At 36.1% G+C, this 22640-nt stretch overlaps 1 protein-coding gene across 4 annotated transcripts in view; it reads right to left on the bottom strand.

Annotated features, from left to right (window-relative positions):
* Positions 1-1094: 1094 nt before the first annotated feature.
* Positions 1095-22640, bottom strand: part of PIK3C2A (phosphatidylinositol-4-phosphate 3-kinase catalytic subunit type 2 alpha) — a 75488-nt gene continuing 53942 nt past the window's right edge. Inside the window, exons 19-32 of one of the 4 annotated variants that reach the window (XM_060159591.1) lie at positions 22377-22481; positions 18502-18594; positions 17105-17234; positions 14455-14591; positions 12824-12993; positions 11874-12030; positions 11080-11189; positions 9028-9235; positions 7711-7835; positions 6680-6797; positions 6515-6587; positions 6071-6180; positions 5858-5983; positions 1095-4190 (exon numbers count right to left, since the gene is read on the bottom strand). In XM_060159591.1, the coding sequence (XP_060015574.1) occupies positions 4008-4190; positions 5858-5983; positions 6071-6180; positions 6515-6587; positions 6680-6797; positions 7711-7835; positions 9028-9235; positions 11080-11189; positions 11874-12030; positions 12824-12993; positions 14455-14591; positions 17105-17234; positions 18502-18594; positions 22377-22481 (1845 nt within the window). In that variant the 3' untranslated portion in view covers positions 1095-4007. The other 3 variants (XM_060159593.1, XM_060159594.1, XM_060159592.1) reach the window with 3 other exon arrangements.

The raw sequence follows: 22640 nt of genomic DNA, 5'->3' as shown, positions 1-22640 counted from the left end.
CATGATTCAAATAAACAAACAAAAAAAACCAAATAGAAGTGAAAAATACAATAACCCAAATTAAAAACTCAATGAATGGGTTAAACAGTTGAAGAGAGAAGTAGTGAATTGGAAAAGAAGTCACAATAAATTATTCAGAACTGAAGAAAGTTACTGATCCATAGACTTAAGAATCCTAAATAGAAAAAAATAAAGATATCTACACCTAGGCACATCATCATTAATATAGATCAAACAAAATTAGCCCTAAGGTAATAATTGTTGAAGGTGTGTGACAGGATTCATTCATGGAGTTCATTATACTGTTGTCTAACTTTGTCTAAAATTTGCGTGATAAAGTGTTTCAACAGAGTAAGGGTAAAATAAAGTTGTTTTGTTTCTGACACAAACTGAGTTTATCAACCAAAGAAACTGGCTCTAATTAAGTTATTGCTCTTTCATGGTCTCTGGCCCTTTTACATGTTATCTCTAGGATCAGAGAACCACAACCTCACTGGTATCATTCCAGGATGGAGGTATGGTATTAAGAATCTACATTCTCTGTTCTGAAGATAGTATAGTAATAGCCATGCTATAGACATAGTTAATATTTAAGTAAATTACCAAAGGCCAGGGACCGTACTCACAGAAGCATTTCACTGCTATGAAATGGTGATGGGGCTCTAACAAAGTGGCAATCCAGACCTTACACGAACCACACTTAGAAGTCAGACACTCTATTTGGACATTTTTAGGGGCAGATCACAGGCCAGTTCTGAAATTCAGGATTATCTGAATCTAATAAACTCCTGGGTTGGATGCAAAGAATAGCAACAGTGAGCTCATACCAGATTTTTGAACCAAAAATGTTAATATGTGGATGAGGAAAGAAATCATAGCATGGGGACTTCCCTGGTGGTCCAGTGGTTAAGACTTTGCCTTCCAATGCAGGGGGTGTGGGTTTGATCCCTGGTCAGGGAGCCAAGATCCCACATGGCTCGCAGCCAAAAAACCAAAACATAAAACAGAAGCAATAATGTAACAAATTCCGTAAAGACTTTAAAAATGATCCACATCAAAAAAAATCTTAAAAAAAAAAAGAAATGATAGCAGAGTTCATTTGTTCCAGAAATATTTTAATACAATTGTAGTACAGTTATGAAGTCACATTCAATCCACTGAATATATTCAAGGTATTAATAAAAATATTATACATCTTTATTAACTACCTTAACATAATTAAAGTATTTGGTTCTTACAGATGAGACTAACTGCCATATTTATTCATATTTGCATTGCTAGTCAAACAGCATGTAAGTAAATCCATGGATTATGGTAGTGGGGCTTGATTCCTTTTTGATCTGAAGTCTAAGTATCAAATTTAATGTTTTCTTTTTTAAATGCCACATGAATCCTAGAAAGAACAGTCAACCAATTTAAGGCAAGATATTGAAACTTTTACACAACATTAATTTGAAAAGATGAAAGAATACTTTATCAAAGATCATACATGCCTTAACATTTAGATACCTACAGATTCTTATAAAGGCAGTAATAAAAACATCAGTGCAAGTTCTACATTGGGTTCCTCAGTAGAGAAAATAATAGGTTCTTCGAGTAAACCATTATTTTCAAATCCCAAAACACTGCGAGGGTAAAAAATTCTTTTGGTGTACGACTTAAGCATAACTATTTTTACTCAGTAAAGATAGGTATAAAACACTGTGATTATACATAAAAATTAGTGTCTTGGCTAGTTTGTTTAAACTTTTGTTTCAGATTTACTTTAATGCAAGCTTTAAAAAGTGTTTAAAAAAACATTTAAAAATTCACTGATAGTAAGTAGTGCAAAGAGGCGCCTCTGTCATTTTTTGTTTGTTTTTGGTAAGGGCTGAAGATTAGCATTCACAAAGAAATAACTTATATTTAACGTGTGTTTTTTAATGACCAAAGAAGGCACATAATGAGTTAAATTAAGAGAAAGATTACCACTTGTTTTGAACTCTGGTTAACTATACAGAGTGTGTAATATACATTTTTGGTTAAAAAGTCCATATTTCTTGTAATTGAAAAGTGACATCACATTTTCTAACTCTATTTGTATAAAAGACACTGCTATAACAGATTGCAAACAGGCAGTATACACTGAGTCCAAGTAACAGTGACCTTTTACCAAGACAGTACTTTTTTTTCTTTTTTTTTTTAACAGTGGCTAAGTGACAATTCATGGAATGGAATTAGGTCTTAAAAACAAGTGAAAATATCTAGTACTTCTTCACATTTGCAAAGCTACTTACACACTTTAAGGAAATGTTAACTGTATGTGGAAAAAGCAAATAAACAGCGGTGTTTTGATCTGCCTTTTAATTAACTTATTAAATAGACAACACATTTTAATATAAAAAAAGACATTCATATATCATACGGGGTTTCCTACAAGTGGACCATTAGTGTTAGGCACCAAAAATTTCAAGTTTTTTTTTTAACCTGTCCCACTGATACATTCTCAACTCTTCTTTGTCTGCTCTGCAGGTATCACCATTTACATTAAACATTTGCACAGTTAATAAAAATTCTGTTCTGGGCAACTGAATCGGAGATTGTCCTTCCTTTCTTGGTATTTTTCATTGAATATTTTGTCAGTTATCTCACAGCAACTAGATTGCTACAGTCTCTTACCACTTAAAAGTGAATTCCTATTCTAGCCATGAGAATTAATATTATATATACCTATTTATCCAAACTAAACACAAAATTATGTGTGAAGTTGAATGAATAATAAAAGTGAACCCTGTTCTTAATGGTTACTATAGAATGATTTCAATCATGTCCCTTATGATTCTAAATCTCATTATATTAAGGAAAGTAATTCATGCGAATGTAAAATGTTTACAAAGGTAAGTAAGACAGTGTACAAGACAAACTGTGCCATAAAGGTCTACATTAAAATTTAGTCTGGACCCTAGAGTTCTTGTCCTGGGCCTCTTGTGCAGAGTCTGCCCTACTCATGGAGTTCTTCTACCGAACAGGAATGGACACTTGAGGGAATATTTTCTCTCGTTTAATGAGGGGTGGAGTATAGATATATGGAGGTAAAATTACCAAACTTCAGTTCACCCTCCTGGGAATAAATGTAGGATTATAATGGAATGATGGAATATAGTGTACATCTATGTTGATTAATCTCATTCAGTTACTGGGCAACGAAAACATAAAACAAATGGCTGATGTTTAAATAACTAATAAGTCACACATCTGAAGTACAGAAAATGATCTATCTGTGGGAAAAGCATTAGTAAATTTACATTAATTTCTTGTCTTTAGTAAAAAGGGAGTCAAAACTACTTACTATTAAGTCAGGAAAATCTCAGAATGAAGTGCCAGAGAAGCATATGAAGTTAAGGCACCATTATTTACAACTTCCGTGATTGGCACTTATTCTGAAAAAGGTTTTAAAGACGTGAATAATAAAAAGCAATGTTATTTTCCCCTACTTCTATAAACTACTTAGTAGTTCTTAACATAACTATTTATTATTTGTGCTTTGCTTTTCAGCCCTGTGAATAGCAGCTGCATTTTATGGTAACACCCTGCACCTTTCCTCTCCTTTGGTGTTTGTGAACATACACAGTGGTAAAGGCTGTAAAAGGTGCAAAACAGGAAAACAAACATGCTATGTCTGTGTAAGAAACAATGCAAAATAGATGGTTGAACTGACAATACTATCAGACCACACTAAAGCTATTACTCAAGAAAGGATTAACTCCTTCACCAACTCAAAGTCTTTTTCAGGACTTATTATATATTAAGTTTAGGATTTACAGCATTCTATACAATAACTTTAAAACAGCAATGGAGTCAACAAATTCATAAAAGTTAAGTAACTGTTGGTCCAACAGATGTGTTGAAACGCAGCAAGTACATTTACTTTATAATTTCTGTCCAGTATAAAAATATTATACAAAGTTCACGTGTGTCTGCACATGTTTATAACTATTCTTGCTTCCAAAGCTCAGAAATTCACTAGCTTACAAATAGGTTGCTGCAGTCAGCTGATACCACTTAACTGTCTCTTTGCTTAAGTTGAAATCTTTCAAAGGCAGGGTTATTCCACCCAAGAAAAAATTCTCCCGCAGAGATTCTGCACTGAGTACACTTAGCTGAAGTTCTCTCTGTCTTAGAGTTTCTTTGCTATATCCACTGTACACAAGCTATAGCAAAGGCAAAAAGAAACAGCAGATTACAAATTATTTATTTGTCCGGTTTCTAGGATTATTTTACATAAAAACATAAGTGAGATTATTAGTCAAAGAGTGACTACAACTAATGACATTGATTATGACATATCTGGTAGAATATGTCTCATACTTTAGATGCACATTTTGTATTTCAGGAGTCTTGGATTGTATTATCATTCCTCTGAGTGTCTGACAGGAATGCACAGAGCAGAAAATTATTATTAGCTAAAAACTAAAAACATGGTTTTTCTGAAATGGAGGTATGGGGAAGGAAAATTACATGGCAGCCTGCCTTAAGATAATTTAATAGATCATCTTTAAAAGAGAAATGGAAGGAAGAGAATGGAAGAAAAAGAGTAGAAGGAAGCAAGTTGGGATAGTGTAATTATAACTATTTTACAGAAAGTGAGGGACTAAAATTTCCTTTTCTTGTCTTTATTCTGTTGGATTTTATATACCATGAAGTGATAATTTCTGATTATCCATAATTCAGTGCAAAATCACCAATTACAAATGTAGTTTATAGCAAATCTGGAGTGTTGTAAGGTTATTCTCTTTCAAACACTGCATGCAACACAATTTTTTTCTTTTCAAGAAAGCCTCACCATAACTTCTGAGCAACATCTCCTTAATCTAGTTCTCACTGTTTGACTAAAAGAACTAAAAAAATGACCACATTTCAGTTTCTTGAAAGTATAACACTAACTAGAAGAAAAGCCTCTACTACTTTTTGAGAATAATACCAATTGGTCTTCTCCAAACATTTTATATGCTTTTAAAAAGGGCTGAAAGGGTATTCTGTGGTTTTAATAAATTTATAACCTTGATGAAACTTTAGAATTATTTGCTTCCAAACCTCTATCCAGACATTTTTGTGTGGATATAATGTTAATGTACACAAATAATGTGGTTATTATCCCAAACTAGTAGTTGACTAAGGGTTAGCGCATTTTAATAGATTAGTAAATTTATAAGTTGACCATGAGTGGCTCAGCAAAGTCACAGTTCTGCTCCCCACTGTTCAGCTGATGTTTCGCTTACTGCTTTCAGTTCAGATCACTCTATTTTACAAGAGTTGTTGACAGACTAAGACAAATTAGAAGGAGGATGATTTTGAAACTACCTCCTATCAAACCAAGGTAAAGGTCCTGAAGATGTTTCAACAGAATAAAGAGGAAGGGCATTTGAACTTCAGTTATCTCAAGGGCTGCCATGTAGAAGGAAGAACAGAGCATTTGTGTGGTTTCAAGAGGTACAACTGAGACATACAGGTGGAAACTAGAGGGAGTGAAGATTTCAGCTCAGTAAAGAAAATGATCTAAGAGTTGGAGCTGCCCAAAACAAACTGGATGGCCTGGAAGTATTTCAGCACAGATTAGACATCCACTTTTTGAAAGGGTTTAAGCACTAGAAGGGTAGTTGAATAATGGCCCCTAAGATCTTTTTAAAGCCTAAGTATCTATGATCAAAGGTTCAATTCTGCATCAATCATTTTGTTAAACACCATTGGACTGCTAGTGGTTTGCCTTACTAGTACAATAAATAGTTCAGCTACTGATAGCTAAAAAATTTTAAGTGCTTAAAATTAAAAATCTTAAAACAACAAATCTAGGAAATTTTTAGAAATGATTTTAACTTACCATTTCATTGAATGTCGGATTCCTAGTTTTTCGTGAAATTTTGGTTTTACGTTTGGATGTTTTGTGGGTATCTGGAAGTAGGTATGTCTTGACATATGGATTTGGGTCAGCCCCATCTTCAGTAACCTATAAAGAAAAGCATTCCCTTAACAGTAATGTTTCCTACCAAGGTATAGGTTTCCTCTACAATCATCATTATTTGTAATCACTCACAAGATCTTTGATGTGCATCACCATGATGAAAAGAGTGCCATTTCGGTAAGAGACAGATAATTTCACTGCTCCTCCTATTTGGCCTGGAGTAGGACTGAAGGAACCTGCATCTGAAAATATAAATATGTTCATCTTTATTTTATGTTGCTTGCAGTGGTTCAAGCTGCAACAAAAGTTTTTGCTCTAATTCCAGGACCATCACATGTTGGAGAAAAGAAGGTAAGAACCTGGTAGAACATTGATACATACTTCTTTAGTAATCACACTCCATTAGGAAAATTATGTTTATCCAGAAATCAACTGGCTTAGAAAGAATACCCTCCTCTCATTCTTACTGTTTACAGACAGTAAGCCACTGTCACTCTACCACATCCATCGAGAAGTTACAGACTTGCAGGTCATAGGGAAGTCATGAATTATCAATAAAGAGAAAAATATTCTCACCGGCAGACCTAGCTACTCCTTCAGCTTTCTCATCACGAAGTAAAGGGTGGAAAAAGGTACAAACAAGATCACACTAAGGTGGAAGAGGAAAAAAAAAAGACTCATTAATTTAAATACTATGCAGCACAGAAAAGTATGTTATTATTTTTCAGTTAGGATAGTCACCTCTGCTACATCGGTTGAAGCACTCATCAAACTCTGTAAATAACTGTTTAACTCAATTTTTCTTTTGGCTGCTACATCTTTTATGTGTGTTCTCCCTAGAACCATCCTATTAGGAAAGCTACAAAAGAAAAAAGAGTGGAATTTAAATTATTTCATCTGGGAGTATTTATAGAATCAAGTATAATACTTAGAAATATTCTTTTATACACTTAAATACAAAGTGGAGTCTTAATTCACTATAAAGTTATTTTTGGATTTCTTTTCCAAGTACTAGAGACGAAACAGTTCAAGTATATATTATCCTTTTATGACCTTGGTACAAAATGTACATTGCTAATATGCATATGTATTACTTATTTCCTACTTATTTCTACTCAAGATTAATCATTCACAAATTTGCAGATCTTATCCTCCAAAATAATCATTATGCAATCAGCCACGGCTATCATTGATACCAGTAAAATCCACAAATGCCACAGGGCTCAAATCAAGTTCATCTTAAGTCTGCTTATTTTGGTGGCAGTGGTGAAATGAGACTGCACATGGAAATAAACTCTGATACCCACTTTGCTGCCTCATTTTCAAAATCTAATCTTGAGAAGAATGGGAGCAATTCAACACAGGACATCTACTGGTCATTAGCTACCTTAAAAATTGAAGGTTTCCAAAGGATTCAAATACAAACCTAAACACTAACATTTTGATTAGTGATCAGTGCCTCAGTTTATTGTTTTTCAGAGGAGCTCAATATGGCCGTAATAGATTATTCCTGCATTAATTTAGAAAGCTAGAAATTTACACAAACATGTAAACTTAAACATATTTTAAGATCTTAATCATTCATTCAAGAAAAACTCAGTTCCTTATGTCTAGTACTGTGTCAGGCTCTTGTGATACAAAGGAAAATTAGCTGCACACGGTCCATAGTACAGTATCTTACACTAGCTTAACACAAAGCTTTTGACCTATACTTGGTAATAAAGAAATTGTTTCCTATAAAACAAGCTTAATGTACAAGGATGAGAACATACCCTGGTAACTTCCAAAGTGGAAAAATAATACTGAGCTTATTGTGAAGTTCCTGAAACTCGTCAAATGTCCGGAACACAAATGATGGCTCAAGCTGTCCTTCCCTCAAAATTCGGACTACGTAAATCTGAAAAGAAATCACACCCCTGACACATTAGATTTATAATATAACCTTTCTTGATAGACAGTTTTCAGCTTGACCATTATATGTACCAAGTGCTTTTCACTTTGCAATATATATGTCACCAACAGGAAACAGCAAATATAAAAGTCAAGGTATTTATAGCATATCTAACTACATTCTAAGAGTAACCTTAACTATTGTCTAAATAAATAAGAACTGGAATGTGAAAGTCATTCTATTTCTAGGGTTAAATATAAACGTCCTTCCAAATTTGTAAGTGTAGTGCATTTTCAGTGAAAATATTAAGTTAATTCATTTATGAGAGCAAATGAGAAGGCAAAACTTAGGGCGACTGGGAGATGGGGGAAAACATGTCTTACTGGATATTTACACTATCAATATATTATAAAGTACTTGAAGAGTAAAATGCTGGTGCACAGAGAGTCAGATATATCTGCAGAAGACCAGAAATAAATTCAGGGATACAAACTTACTTTATTTAAAGGTGGCATTATAAATCATTGGGGGGAAAGAATGGACTATTCAGTTAAATGGTAATCTAAAATACTCAGTAAACATAAAAATTTACTAAGAATAGGTAAAAATCAAAATAGTGAAGTCACTTTTAAAATCTAGCAATTTGTCAAAAATTTAAAGGCTGACAGTGCTGTAAAGTTATCCAACAAAAATATTAGCACAAAAATAACAGCAAAAAAGATGATAATGCTATACTATTTGGGGCGGGGGGAGCACACTAAAGATCCTGTTTTTGTTCAAAAAACCCAACTTTATGTGTATGTTTTATAATCATCCCTGGAGAGTGGAATGAGAACTTAGATTTTTACTTTACGTGCTTCTATATTGGTTGAGTTTGTTACACTGAGCAAGGTTTACCTTTGAAATTAAAAACGAAGATAAGGAAGGAGAAAAGCAAAATAGCACCACCCTTTCAGTCTTGTCTCTGAAAAGAAGAGTATCGTTTGTCCTTCATGCTTCTGGAGCAAATTTACCAAGAAATAAACACCAAAAAACAATTAGGGATGCTCCAAGTATACTTATTAATTTTTGGACCATCCATGGAAGAAAGAAGTATGAAAAGAACAAATGCTTGAACTTTAGCGGAATCCGTGAAGTAAGTAGGAAAGGACAAAAATAATGCACGCATGAGTGTCTACAGATACAGAACCAAACTTACATAATGTTTATCTGGGTTGTACTTCTTATGGTAAGTGAAAACAGAGACTTCTTTGATTCGACCATCTTGTCTAAAGGAGTATGTTTTGGGTGAAAATGAAAGGATGGGCTCATCATTGGAAGGAAGACCAGAAAAACGCAACTGAGCAAGGTTGTGAATGAAGAAGTTAAACTTTGTGGCAATGCTTCCCAAACTTGATTCAATCAGCCTACGAGATAATCAGACAATGTGTTAACATTAAAGTTCATACGAAAACATTCTCAATTATTTTAACAATAAAAGATAAAAAACACTTTTATTCATTTAAAAATATTGAGTAGATTCTCACTTTGTCAAGGAATGAGAATCAAAAAGACAGTCAAAAAGTAAAGGTCAGGGAACCTCACACAAAGGTTTTTGCCTTGCTATGGAACTGAATGTTTGTGTCCCTCAAAATTCAAATGTTAAAGCCCCAACCCCACAGGGCCTTTATGGAGTTAGTGTCCTTATAAGAATGACTTTCTTCCTCCTTTTTCTTCTCCTCCCTCCTTCATCTTCAAGCTTGAACCCTCACCAGGAAGCAAATAGGCTGGCACCTTGATCTTGGACTTCCCAGGCTCCAGAACAATGAGAAGACTAATTTCCTTTGTTTAAGCCACCTTGTTTATGGTGTATTGTTATGGCAGGTCAAGCCGACTAATACTTACATGCCTGCTTTATAGTTTTGCCCAGGGGAGCCAACAAATCTCAAAAAAACAAAACAAAACCCATCAATACCTAAATTATCAGGATTAGTTTGGAAGGCTATATAAAAGTCAGCTTCCTTCAATTCAATTCAGCCCAGACTCTTGAGACTAGGGAAGTCCAGTCCAGTGTTTTCTACCTCTTCTCCACTGAGAGGAAGAAGGCAAGAGAAAAAGGAAAGAAAAGAATATGAGCTCATGTGCTCCTCCTTGCTGTGGCGTTTAATGATGTGGTACCACTGGTCTGTGACCAACCTGGTCACCAGACCTTTAGAACATATTTGCCAGGAAGATCTGCTTCTAAAGTAATAATCACAAGTTCAAATGCCACTTGTTGGTACATGTGTTTCAAGTACTACATCATATAACAACAATTTACTATAGCAGTGACCCAGAGTTCACTGTTTTAAGCACTTATGGTATCCATGAAAATTGTTATGGCAGAATCCTGAAAAATACATTAGTAGAGATATCATTTTAGAAAAAAACCTTGCATGTGATACTGTAGAAAATATGTTTTGCAGAAATGATTCATAAATGGGATGTTTAGAATTGAAATCATATACTAAATAAAACTTGAGATCTTTTTTTTTCCCCCCGGTACGCGGGCCTCTCACTGTTGTGGCCTCTCCCATTGCGGAGCACAGGCTCCGGATGCGCAGGCTCAGAGACCATGACTCACAGGCCCAGCCGCTCCGCGGCATGTGGGATCTTCCTGGACTGGGGCATGAACCTGCGTCCCCTGCATTGGCAGGCGGACTCTCAACCACTGCGCCACCAGGGAAGCCCCAAGATGATTTTCACTGTTGTGGCCTCTCCCGTTGCGGAGCACAGGCTCCGGACGTGCAGGCTCAGCGGCCATGGCTCACAGGTCCAGCCGCTCCGCGGCATGTGGGATCCTCCCGGACCGGGGCACGAACCTGTGTCCCCTGCATCGGCAGGCGGACTCCCAACCACTGCGCCACCAGGGAAGCCCCCAAGATGATATTTTGAGAGAAGTAAATTTTTTTTTTTTGGCCGCGCCACACGGCTTGCTGGATCTTAGTTCCCCAACCAGGGATTGAACCCAGGCCACTGCAGTGAAAGCACCGAGTCCTAACCACTGGACTTCCAGGGAATTCCTGAAATAAATGTATTTTTTAAAGTGCTATTGCCGATGCTTCACATTTATTCAGTAAATAAACTTTTGATAAACCTATTTGCTAGTACTGTGAATCACAATTTTTTCCTATAAATCAGAATTTTGATATATAGCATTTGTTTAAACTAAGGAAAACAAATCAAGGTTAAACAGTGTGTGCCTTCTCTAATATACTTAAATATACCTTACCTAGTAAAGAAAATTGTAGCTTCTGCATCTGTAGTTTGGGGTTGAAGTGCATCTCTAACATATTTCAAATCTTGAATACTTGTAAGTTCTGGTAACCCTGAAGGAATCATCTTTAGAAAGGATAAAAGGTTTGTGAGTTAAATTTTTTAAAAGTCTGTTCCTCACCCCTCCCTAAAAGTTGTCCAAGTAATCAGAAATAAAGCAAACAAACCAAAACAATCACAGTTTTAAAGAGTCTGTTAGTGTTTTAGGGACTGATTCTCCCATAAATAAGAAAAATCTTGGCCAAGAAGATCAATTGTTGCAAGTCACAGCCAGTTTATGGAATAAATGCTGTGAAATCCAGGTCTTTTGTGTAGTCCTCTGTTTCTACATCAATTTCAGTCACAATAATCATAGGGGGTTTTTTTGGTTTGTTTTTACTTAATATACAACCAGAAAAGCACGGAAATCTTAAAAGCACAGCTTAATGAATGTCCAAAATTTGAATACATCCAGATTAAGACATAAAACATTTACCAGCATCCCAGATGATACTCTCAGGGTCCCTTCCAGTTACTATTACTGCTCATCCCCAGGGTACCCACTCTATCTAGTGACTTATTTTTTTATTTTATATAAATGGTGTCTGGCATATTTCACATGGCAGCAAGTTTAAAATATTTCGGTAATAATATGACACTTGAAACTACAATACATTATATTCCAAAAATCACAAAATACCTATTTTTAGATACTGAAACACAGAACCATTCATTTAAAATTAATTAAATGCTTGTAAAGAACAGAGTTACCAGTGAAAGCAGGTTAAGAAAGAGGTTTGTTTGCTTTCTTATCAAGTTGTAGGCTTGACAGCAGAGGTCCACAAACAACTGGAAACGAATGGTGGGCTTCTCACCCCCATTAATGACATACGCCATATCAGAGGTCAGCACAAAAGGAGCCCGATCCCTATTTAAAAAGAAAGTACATACAAAATATTATTTACAGAAGATATTCAAATAAGTGCTATTGCTATTACATGGCTATTGAACTAAAGCTATCTGAGCCATAGCAGTTTCTAAGTGGGTAACTTAGTATCAGGCAGTTCTGAATTTGCATAATTCTTAAAAATTCACATTTCCCCAGGAAAGCCATCATATAATCTCATTATTTAGGTAGAATTTATATATATTTCCAAGGTGATATTTATCAATCCACCCACAGCCAAACAGAGATCAAATATTAGTTACAAACAAATACAGAGAAAAGATTTGTACTCGTTGCCATTATATAAATGGGAACATTTCTAATAGGTACCACTAACTAGATAAAATACACCTTAACTCATTTCAAAGGTTACACACACATACTCATTCTTTCTGTTACACGGTAAAGTCATCTTTTAGAGCCTTTTTCATCCCTAGTTACGCTCAAAGGGAGCTACAAGGCAAAGAACAGCAAGAAAAAAAGCAAAGTTTGGGGCATTAACTTGGTTTTTTTTGAAGTTGATTTTTTAAAATTGTAGTTGATATACAATATTATATGTTACATGTATAATATAGTGATTCACAATTTTTAAAGATTACACTCCATTTATAGTTATAAAACTGGCTATATTCCCTGTGTTGTATATCCTTGTAGCTTATTTTATATGTGTACAAGTATATCCTTGTAGCTTATTTTATATGTAATAGTTGGGGACATTAACTTGTGAAATCGGAAGTGCCTCTATTTTCTTTAGCAATAATAACAATATTAGTACCTTTTGAAGCTACCAAACATCTGTGCGTGGCCCAAAAACTTTCCAAAGTCAATGTGAAACATGTGTCCTGTGCTTCGAAGCATTATATTGTCATTGTGTCGATCACAGATACCTAAAACATAGGTGGCTACACAGCATCCAGCACAAGAATAGATAAAATTCTCAGAAGCCTATAATAAAGATACAAAATTATCTTAGGAAAAAGATTATTTTTAAAGGAGGCAGGGTAACAAAGATTAAAGTAATTTATCACTCGTTGAAAACACTATTATAATCCACTTTCTCAATAGCTTGTAAACTGGGTTATGGTAGCAGAAGCCAGTTTTTCAAAAGCAAACACCCTTCTAAAGGTGGTTATTGCCCCTTCTCTCTAGCTTTTGTCTTTCAACAAACAGGTAGAGATCCTGTCAGTCCCTACTTAGGGTACACTCTGCCTTTGACCGTCCTTTAAGCATCATGTTTGTGGAACCCTGCTCTTCACAGGCTCTGCTACTTACCACAAGTGGTAACATTGGGACAAAGATTAATCTAAATAAAGGAATATTTTTTCCCCTTTTTTGGCTTGTAGGAATGGCATGTGTAAAGAAAGTAAGCTTATATCTTTAAACATCCAATAATATACTGAATGTGTCTTGTTGTCCATTTAGTGACTCCTTATGTGTCATCTGCAAGTTTCTCAAAGCTGGAAGACCTTCTTTCACTTTAGTCCTGCCTGTCCTGGGGATTAAATTAATAATATAATATCACAAAGAAGGATACAAGTTGCATACAATGAGTATTTGTAAAGCAAATACTAAAGCACATGCATTTAGTTTATTCTCAAGATACTACCTTTCTTAACGGAACAGTCATGTGGCTCTACAGGTCCATGTGATTAATTTTATTCCATAACCCCCTAGAAAGCTTTAGTGGTGATGATGATGATGACGATAACAGCATATGTTTACACAGCACTTACCACAAAACCAGGTATTGCACTAGTCTCTTTCTACACACACACCAGAGTATATGTGTGTGCGTATGTACATATTAAACTCATTTAAAATGCCACAACAAAACAATGATGTAAATACTATTATTACTGCTGTTTTACGTATGAGAGAAACAAAAACAGAAAGATTATTTGCCCAAGATCACATCACTGTTAAGTAGCAGAGCCAAGATTCAAACCCAGGCAATGAGATTCCACTATGTTATATTCCCTCTTATTTAGCAAAGCACACAGAAGAGCCAAGTGCATGAAAGCCATTCAAAGTATGTTACTTGACAATTATTTTGGGACAAATAACTTATTCAGAATCACAGAGCCAATATTACTGTAAACAAATATTAGCTTCTTTCCCCAAACCACAAAGAATTAAGAAAAGGGAGAGCTCTTAAATAGTGTAAAAGACCAACAAAGAACAAAATTCCTCTACTTTACTTTCATAGGTCAACAGATAGCATTTGTACGTATCTATCTGTAAATACGATACATTAATGATTTGACATAAACTAGGATCTCATTAAAACTGAGAAAAATTCACAACTTAAACTAAATGACTAGTCACCAGAGCTGGAAAATGAAAGCACTTAAGACCTATGTAACACATTTTTGACGGTAATTTAGAATACAGAGACTAGCTAATCACCTTTTCATATTCCTCTTCAGAGGGATTGTATTTCCTCAGCCACTCTGCAAGTGGTTTATCTTTAAAGGATCCAGTCACACCATATTCCACTTGGATTTTCCTGAGGGTATCTGAAGCAGGAACTAGCTCCACCATGCCTTTAAAAACAAAACATTAAGATATGTGAAAATGTCTCCCCCCAAATTTATAGCTTTTGATGTTTGACATAAGATACCAGCTAACAATCAACATTTTTAAAAAAAGTCAACTCTGGCAGCCCATGCTAGAAAATGTGAGAAATCAAAATTATTTTTTATTTTCATAAGTACCCAAGATATAGGGCTTCCCTGGTGGCACAGTGGTTGAGAGTCCGCCTGCTGATGCAGGGGACATGGGTTCGTGCCCCGGTCCGGGAAGATCCCACATACCGTGGAGCAGCTAGGCCCGTGAGCCATGGCCACTGAGCCTGCGCGTCCGGAGCCTGTGCTCCGCAACGGGAGAGGCCACAACAGTGAGAGGCCCGCACACCGCAAAAAAAAAAAAAAAAAAAAAAAAAGTACCCAAGATATAAAACTGAATTTGACTATTTCAGACTTTGTCTGTACATCCATGTGCTACCCACACAAAGAATAAGAATAACAACTTTAATTGCAAACTAGATAATACTGACCTCATCAATAAAGTTACTTACAAGATATATGCTGTCCCATTTTGCACAAAAAACTTTCTCTAGTCATGTACTTGGGTAATGTAAGAGTGTTTCAGAGTACATTAAGCCCTTTCAAAGGGAAGAACAGATGAAGATTGTCTTTGTGATATGTTTGAGTCTCAAGTACATGTTTTGTCTTCCTTACTGAAATGTAAATGCTGTGCTTACGTAGAAAAATCTCAAAAATATGTTTTTAAAGACAAAATCCACATAGAGAACTGTACCTTTTGTTTAAAAGAAAGTATTATGCATGTTGGAATATATACAAAATAGTCTCAGAAAGGGAATTCCCTGGTGGTCCAGTGGTTAGGACTCTGCATTTCCACTGCAGGGGGCACGGGTTCGATTGCTGGTTGGGGAACTAAGATCCCGTGTGCCGTGTGGTGTGGCCAAAAACAATTTTTTAAAAAGAATAAAAAAATAGTCTCAGAAAGCTATGTAAGCAGTTATATTTTGAGAGCAGGCTGCCTAGGAGGTGTGGGAGAAAACTAAGATTTACATTCCAATTTATTCTATTACATGCTATATGGATACTTTACTATGTGCATATATTTTTTATATATTTTAAAAATTAGTTTTATATATTTTAACAAATCAAGAAGATGCACTGTTATCAAAATAAAAGATACAGACACAGAGACCTGCTTTGAAGAAAGGACTGGAAATAACCAAGAAGGCCAAGTCCTCCAGGCCATCCCAAAAGAAAGCATGCAGGGTCAGGCTGTAATCCTAGTAGACTGGTCACACATGGCAGAGTGAACTCATTTGGATCCTTTGTGTTGTTTTGGTTACATTATCTGGTTTATAGTTCACAGTGACATCCTTTTTCAATGAATACCTGCATCTTGATTCTATGAGTATGTTTAATCAAATTTTTAATATACAAATTTCTAATTTCATTATCAAACATACACATGTAGAAATTACTGTGTACAAAACAGTGGATAAACGTTCATAAATATACAAAGTACTACCATCCCCTGAGGGAACTTAGAATCAATCCAGCAGAGATGACGCAATGTCTGGTAAGTATTAAAGACAACTGCTGAGTCTGGAGAAGGGAGGATTACTATAGACTAAGGTGTTTGTTAAAAACTTCACAAAGGGGCTTCCCTGGTGGCGCAGTGGTTGGGAGTCCACCTGCCGATGCAGGGGACGTGGGTTTGTGTGCCGGTCCAGGAGGATCCCACATGCCGCGGAGCAGCTGGGCCCGTGGGCCGTGCCTGCTGGGCCTGTGCATCCGGAGCCTGTGCTCCGCGACCAGAGAGGCCACAGCAGTGAGGCCCGCGTACCGCAAAAAAAAAAAACAACTTCACAGAGGATGTGAATGTGATTTTTCATTTGAAAAATAACGACACAGTGAGATAACACGAGTGAAAAGCTTTAGCACAGGGCAAATCACAAAGTAAGCACTCAACCATTAGAAACAACATAAAAAAAAGAGGGAGTTGACTGCCTACAAAGTTACATAGAATTCCATAAAAAGAAAGAAGAGTTCAACTATATGAAATAAGTATAGTGACAGAAAAACTAATCCAGTGAAATGGTAAGCTCTTGTTGATGAATGAGGAATCTTGCTTGATAAAGTGACTTCCATCTTATAAAACTTATTGTCATGCAAGCATTTATTAGGCCTACTCATTGAGTTACTATATAAAACCAGCAAGAATTCTTAAACTGACTTGATTTCCCTTTTTTTGGCCATACCGCGCGGCACGCAGAACTTCCCCGACGAGGGACGTATCCTATGCCCCCTGCAGTGGAAGCCTGGAATCTTAACCACTGCACCACCAGGGAAGTCCCTGACCTGATTTCGTTTGACAAGATAAAGTCTGCACATCCTTACCTATGAAAGGAAAGTGATAAGGCTGAGATCATAGTGTACCAGCACCAGGACCCTTAGAGCAGGTGCACTCTGAGCTAAATTCAAGGAATAAAATAAGACATAGCTAACATATTTACCTCGATCTCTGCCAGTTGAGAGACATTTGAAAATTACCATCCTCAGATCTAGCCCTTCTTTAAGCCAGATCTTGTCCATAATCTTTATCATTTGTAAAGCTAACATATCTTGCCGAAGATCTTCACCAACCTTGAAATCAAGGAAACAAAATGAAACTTGTACATTTCCAAAAGACTTAATAGGTTACATATAATAAAAGGGGGGGTGTGGGGAGGAGGGAATAGTGAAAAGAGTAAAGAATAAGATGAACAGAACCACATTTTTATTCTTCTGCAGCCTTCTAGAGAAAGTTACTTAACCTCTTCATGTCTCAGTTTCCTGATCTGTACACTTTAAAAGGTTAGGTTTTATGGTATGTGAATTATGTTCAATTTTTTAAAAGGGCAATATGGAAGATCTTTGTGTTGATCGAAATATTTCATATCTTGACTGTATCAATGTCAACATCCTAACTACAATATTGTAGAACAGTTTTGCAAGATGTTACCATTGGGGGAAACTGAGTAAAGGGTATACAGGATTTCTGTGTAATTTCTTAAAATGAACTACAGTGAACTGCAAACTTCAATATACAATGATCTCAAATTAAAAGATTACTTTAAAAAAAGTTAGCTCTCCCCAAATGAATTCTAACTGGATCACATCAAGTTTTCATTTTCTTTTTAAATTGGATAAGTTTAAAACACATAATGATGAATACATTTTTGAGACTGGCCAAGAAAATTATGGAAAAAAAGAGGTGATTTGCCTTAACAAATATTACAACATATAAAATTACTGTATTCAAACAGATGATACTGTTTTAGGAAAAGGCAAATACATCAACACAATAAAATGGAATCTAAAACCAGATCTGAGTATATGGGAACTTGCTATAGACATATCAAAGGTGGTTCAAGAGAAGCTATCTTGATGAACCTCCACTAAATGAACTCACTGAATTAACTAAAACTCTCCATTCTTTCTTAAAAATAATACTAATTGTGATCACAACACACAAAACTTTGACTGGTAATAGATTACTCTAAAGTACTCTACTCCTGCTGCTTTCCACAGGTAAGTTACACGTTTCCAAAAAGAGTGCCCCTCTCATAGTTTTGCAATATTGCCCTGCACGTCTCTAGGGCATACCATTTCACCTCCAGGTGAAAGGCATTACCTAGAGCTATGATGTACCAACACTTAACTAGCATGGCCATATACAGCAGCTCTAGCCCAGAATTGCATTTATTACCAAATCCATTTGGGAACAGTTTATCTCAGTAATAATTTTTCACATAGTTATTCAATTTAATTAAATTCTAAATAAACAAAATTACTGTTGCAATTTTGAAAAAGGAATTTGAGAAAAGAATTTTTAAATTACCAAAAAACAAAATCACCTTTCTCTGCTCACCTTAAACATGACATTAATTTCTTCCCCCATTGGATCAGCATTCACCATTGTGACTTTCAGGGGCACAGCATTAGAACTGAAGAAGGAACATGACTACAAATACAATATGTTAAGCATTAGAATGATAACACTGAAATAAAAACTTAAAAAAATTTTTTTTTTGTCCAAGGCATTTCTCCTTTCACTTTTTCCTTTGAATTAGGGCAAATGAAATAACGCACGTGAGCTGCTTCTTAGATTATCTGGCAGATAAGAGGTATATAAAGATAACTTTTTGAAACTTAAACATAACACACTGTCTAAGCAGAGAAGCAATACCTTAAAAACTTGAGACAAAAATCATTAAAAATTTGAAATATTATGACACTTTAAAAGTGTTATAATCCTTCAACAAAGCACAAAATTTTGTATATGCTTATCTTTCCTCTAAATCAGTAAGATTTGGAATGAGATCTCTACTTCTATTCATGGTACTAGTAAAATTAATCATTAGCCATGGGATCAAATAGTGACACTAAATTGAACAATTTCATTAGCAAAGATCAAGTCTAATATTAAAATTAAACTGGCTAAAAAACTAATTTAAGAGAGCGAGAGCAATTTAAAGGAAACAGCAAACAAAATCCAAGGGGTAAATGTAACCCCCCCCACCTCCAGTGACATAATTATACAGCTCAAGCACCCACTCTTATATTGAGTTGGCCAAAAAGTTCCTTCGGTTTTTTTGTTTGTTTTTTAATGAGAATGAGCTACTTGCTGATCTTTTTTTTAAAATTAATTTATTTATTTTGGGCTGTGTTGGGTCTTCATTTCTGTGCGACTGCCCTCTCTAGTTGTGGCAAGTGGGGGCCGCTCTTCATCGGGATGCGCGGGCCTCTCACTATCGCGGCCTCTTTTGTTGAGGAGCACAGGCTCCAGACGCGCAGGCTCAGTAGTTGTGGCTCACGGGCCCAGATGCTCCGCGGCATGTGGGATCTTCCCAGACCAAGGTTCAAACCCGTGTCCCCTGCATTAGCAGGCAGACTCTCAACCACTGCGCCACCAGGGAAGCCCTCCTTTGGTTTTTAAGTAAAGACAAAAGACACGTTTTTCATTTTCACCAAGAACTTTTTGAACAACACATTCACCATTTTGTTCCACCACCTTCTGCCACTTTTCAGGCAACTATATAATTCCATCTTCCCAAAACTTTTTATCTTCTTGAGCAAAGAACTGTTCCAGGTGCCTTTTATACAATATTTTTTTAATATAAATTTATTTATTTTATTTTTGGCTGCGTTGTGCACAGGCTTTCTCTACTTGCAGTGAGTGGGGGCTACTCTTCGTTGCAGTGCGTGGGCTTCTCACTGCGGTGGCTTCTCTTGTTGCGGAGCACAGGCTCAACGCACTGGCTTCAGTAGTTGTGGCACTTGGGCTCAGTAGTTGTGGATTGCGGGCTCTAGAGCACAAGCTCAGTAGTTGTGGCACACGGGCTTTGTTGCTCCGTGGCATGTGGGATCTTCCCAAACCAGGGCTCGAACCTGTTTCCCCTGTATTGGCAGGTGGATTCTAAACCACTGTGCCACCAGGGAAGCCCCCAGGTGCCTTTTACAGTCTTCCAGGGAATTGAGATTTTTTCCACTCAGAGAATTTTGTAAAGACTGAAATAAATGGAAATCCGAAGGTGCAATGTCTGGTGAATATGGCGGATGAGTGTGAACTTCCCAGCCAAGCTGTAACAGTTTTTGCCTGGTCATCAAAGAAACATGCGGTCTTGCATAATCCTGATGGAAGATTATGCATTTTCTGTTGACTAGTTCTGGATGCTTTTCGTCGAGTACCACTTTCAGTTGGTCTAATTGGGAGTAGTACTTGTTGGAATTAATTGTTTGGTTTTCCAGAAGGAGCTCATAACAGAGGACTCCCTTCCAATCCCACCATATATACAACATCACCTTCTTTGGATGAAGACTGGCCCTTGGTGTCGTTTGTGGTGGTTCATTTTGTTTACCCCACAATCTCTTCCATTCCACATTATTGTACAGTACCCACTTTTCATCTCCTGTCACAATTTGTTTTCAAAAAACAAATTGGGAAATGGGGATTGACATATATACACCAATATGTATAAAACAGATAATAAGAACCTACTGTATAAAAATAAATTAATTAATTTAATTAAATTTTTTAAAAAGTAAGTTACAAAATAGTTCATATAGTAAGGGCTTATTTTTATAAAAACATAGTTCATGTAACCAGAAAAAGCCTGAAAGCATATAAACCCAAGTGTATCCAGTCATTTTATGTGCATGGGGAGGTTATAAATGATTGTTTTGTCAGGAAAAAAAAAAAGAAACATTTTCATTACGTTTAAGCAGAGAATTGCATGCGGAAATACAGTCAGGGATTTTTTTCGGACTTCCCTGGTGGCACAGTGGTTAACAATCTGCCTGCCAATGCAGGGAACATAGGTTCGAACCCTGGTCCAGGAAGATCCCACATGCTGTGGAGCAACTAAGCCCATGCGCCACAACTACTGAGCCTGTGCTCTAGAGCCCACAAGCCACAACTACTGAGCCCGCGTGCCTAGAGCCCGTGCTCCGCAACAAGAGAAGCCACTGCAACAAGAAGCCTGCACACCACAACGAAGAGCAGCCCCTGCTCACCACAACAGAGAAAGCCCACGTGCAGCAACGAAGACCCAATGCAGCCAAAAAAAAGTAAATAAATAAATGCATCTATTAAAAAAAAGAAGATTTTTTTCGCTTAACTTAGGTGGAACCCAAACATCAAATCAATGAACATAACCAGGCTGGTGCAAATGATTTTCAACGCTTGATTTGGATATTTTGAGTATGTCGGCTATCTCCCATGTGGTATAATGTTGATTGTTCTCAATTACAGTCTTGATTTGATCGCTATCGACTTCAACTGGTCTACCTGACCACGTAGCATCATCGAGCGAGAATCTCTAGCACGAAACTTTGCAAACCACTTTTGACACGTTCTATCAGTCACAGCACCTTCTCCATACACCACATAAATCTCTTTTTGCATTTCAGTTGTGTTCTTACCTTTCTTGAAATAATGAAGCATAATATGCCAAAAACGTTGTTTTTCTTCCATCTTCAATATTAAAATGGCTACACAAAAATTCACCAATTTTGATGTCTTTTTTTTAAATGCTCGCTGATATGACAGCTGTCACAATACAATCTAAGAAAATTGTTTCACATGAAGTTAAAGACAACTAAGCGCTACTAGAGCCATCGTACGGAAAAAAACCAAATGAACTTTTTGGTCAACCCAGTATTTCAATGAAGAGTAGCCATATGTCAATTTAAAAAAATTAAATGTAAGACTCCTTTATGGATCATTGTACCCTAGACTTTCAAAATCACAGACGCTAATGGATGAATTAATTGGCTGCTTTTGCTGAACTCATGTTAGAGAAAAATCCACTATTTGTGTTACTATTAGCCCAGTTAAAAATATAGTTAACTCAATTTTGATGATTACAACTACTTTTTGATGACTCTAAGAAGTGTTATAAACCTTGGAAGACTCCACCTGGCCATTCACAAGAGAGGAAAAAAACTGCCTACCTGTGACTGGGTACTTTTACCACTGGAATTACAACATATGCAGCTATTACACCATAGCAAAAAATAATTTCAAGGCAGTAAATAATTTTACACTGCTTTTTCTTTCAGGAATGGTGATTAGATAAGAATATACTGAGATAAATATGGATCTTACACAAACATACATCCATAAGTACTTATAACCAACCTATGCAGTATTATCTGCATTTGCCTTAAGCATATCTGCCCATTTGCCTTCTTCCTACACATTATTTGAAAATGTAATATGAACTTATAAGCATTGTATGTCACCTTAATATTTAATTCTTTTGCCACAAGACTTGGATTGAGAGGGAGACGGCATTTATTTCTTAGAAAAAAGGACTGTACTCGTTCCATACTCCTTTGAAGGACAACCTATGAAAAGAAACCGATACTGTTAAGTACATAATGAAAATGAAGACCTTTTTATATGACAACAAAAATATGATATGGACCCAATTTTTTAAATGCCCAATTGTCAAATGGTCAAAAAAGTTGCTAAAGAGAGTTAATTTTTACTATAAAAATTAAAAT

This window comes from Lagenorhynchus albirostris, chromosome 9, assembly GCF_949774975.1.
Source record: "Lagenorhynchus albirostris chromosome 9, mLagAlb1.1, whole genome shotgun sequence".
NCBI classification, from domain to species: Eukaryota; Metazoa; Chordata; class Mammalia; order Artiodactyla; family Delphinidae; genus Lagenorhynchus; species Lagenorhynchus albirostris.
This window is presented reverse-complemented; position numbering and strand designations above follow the sequence as displayed.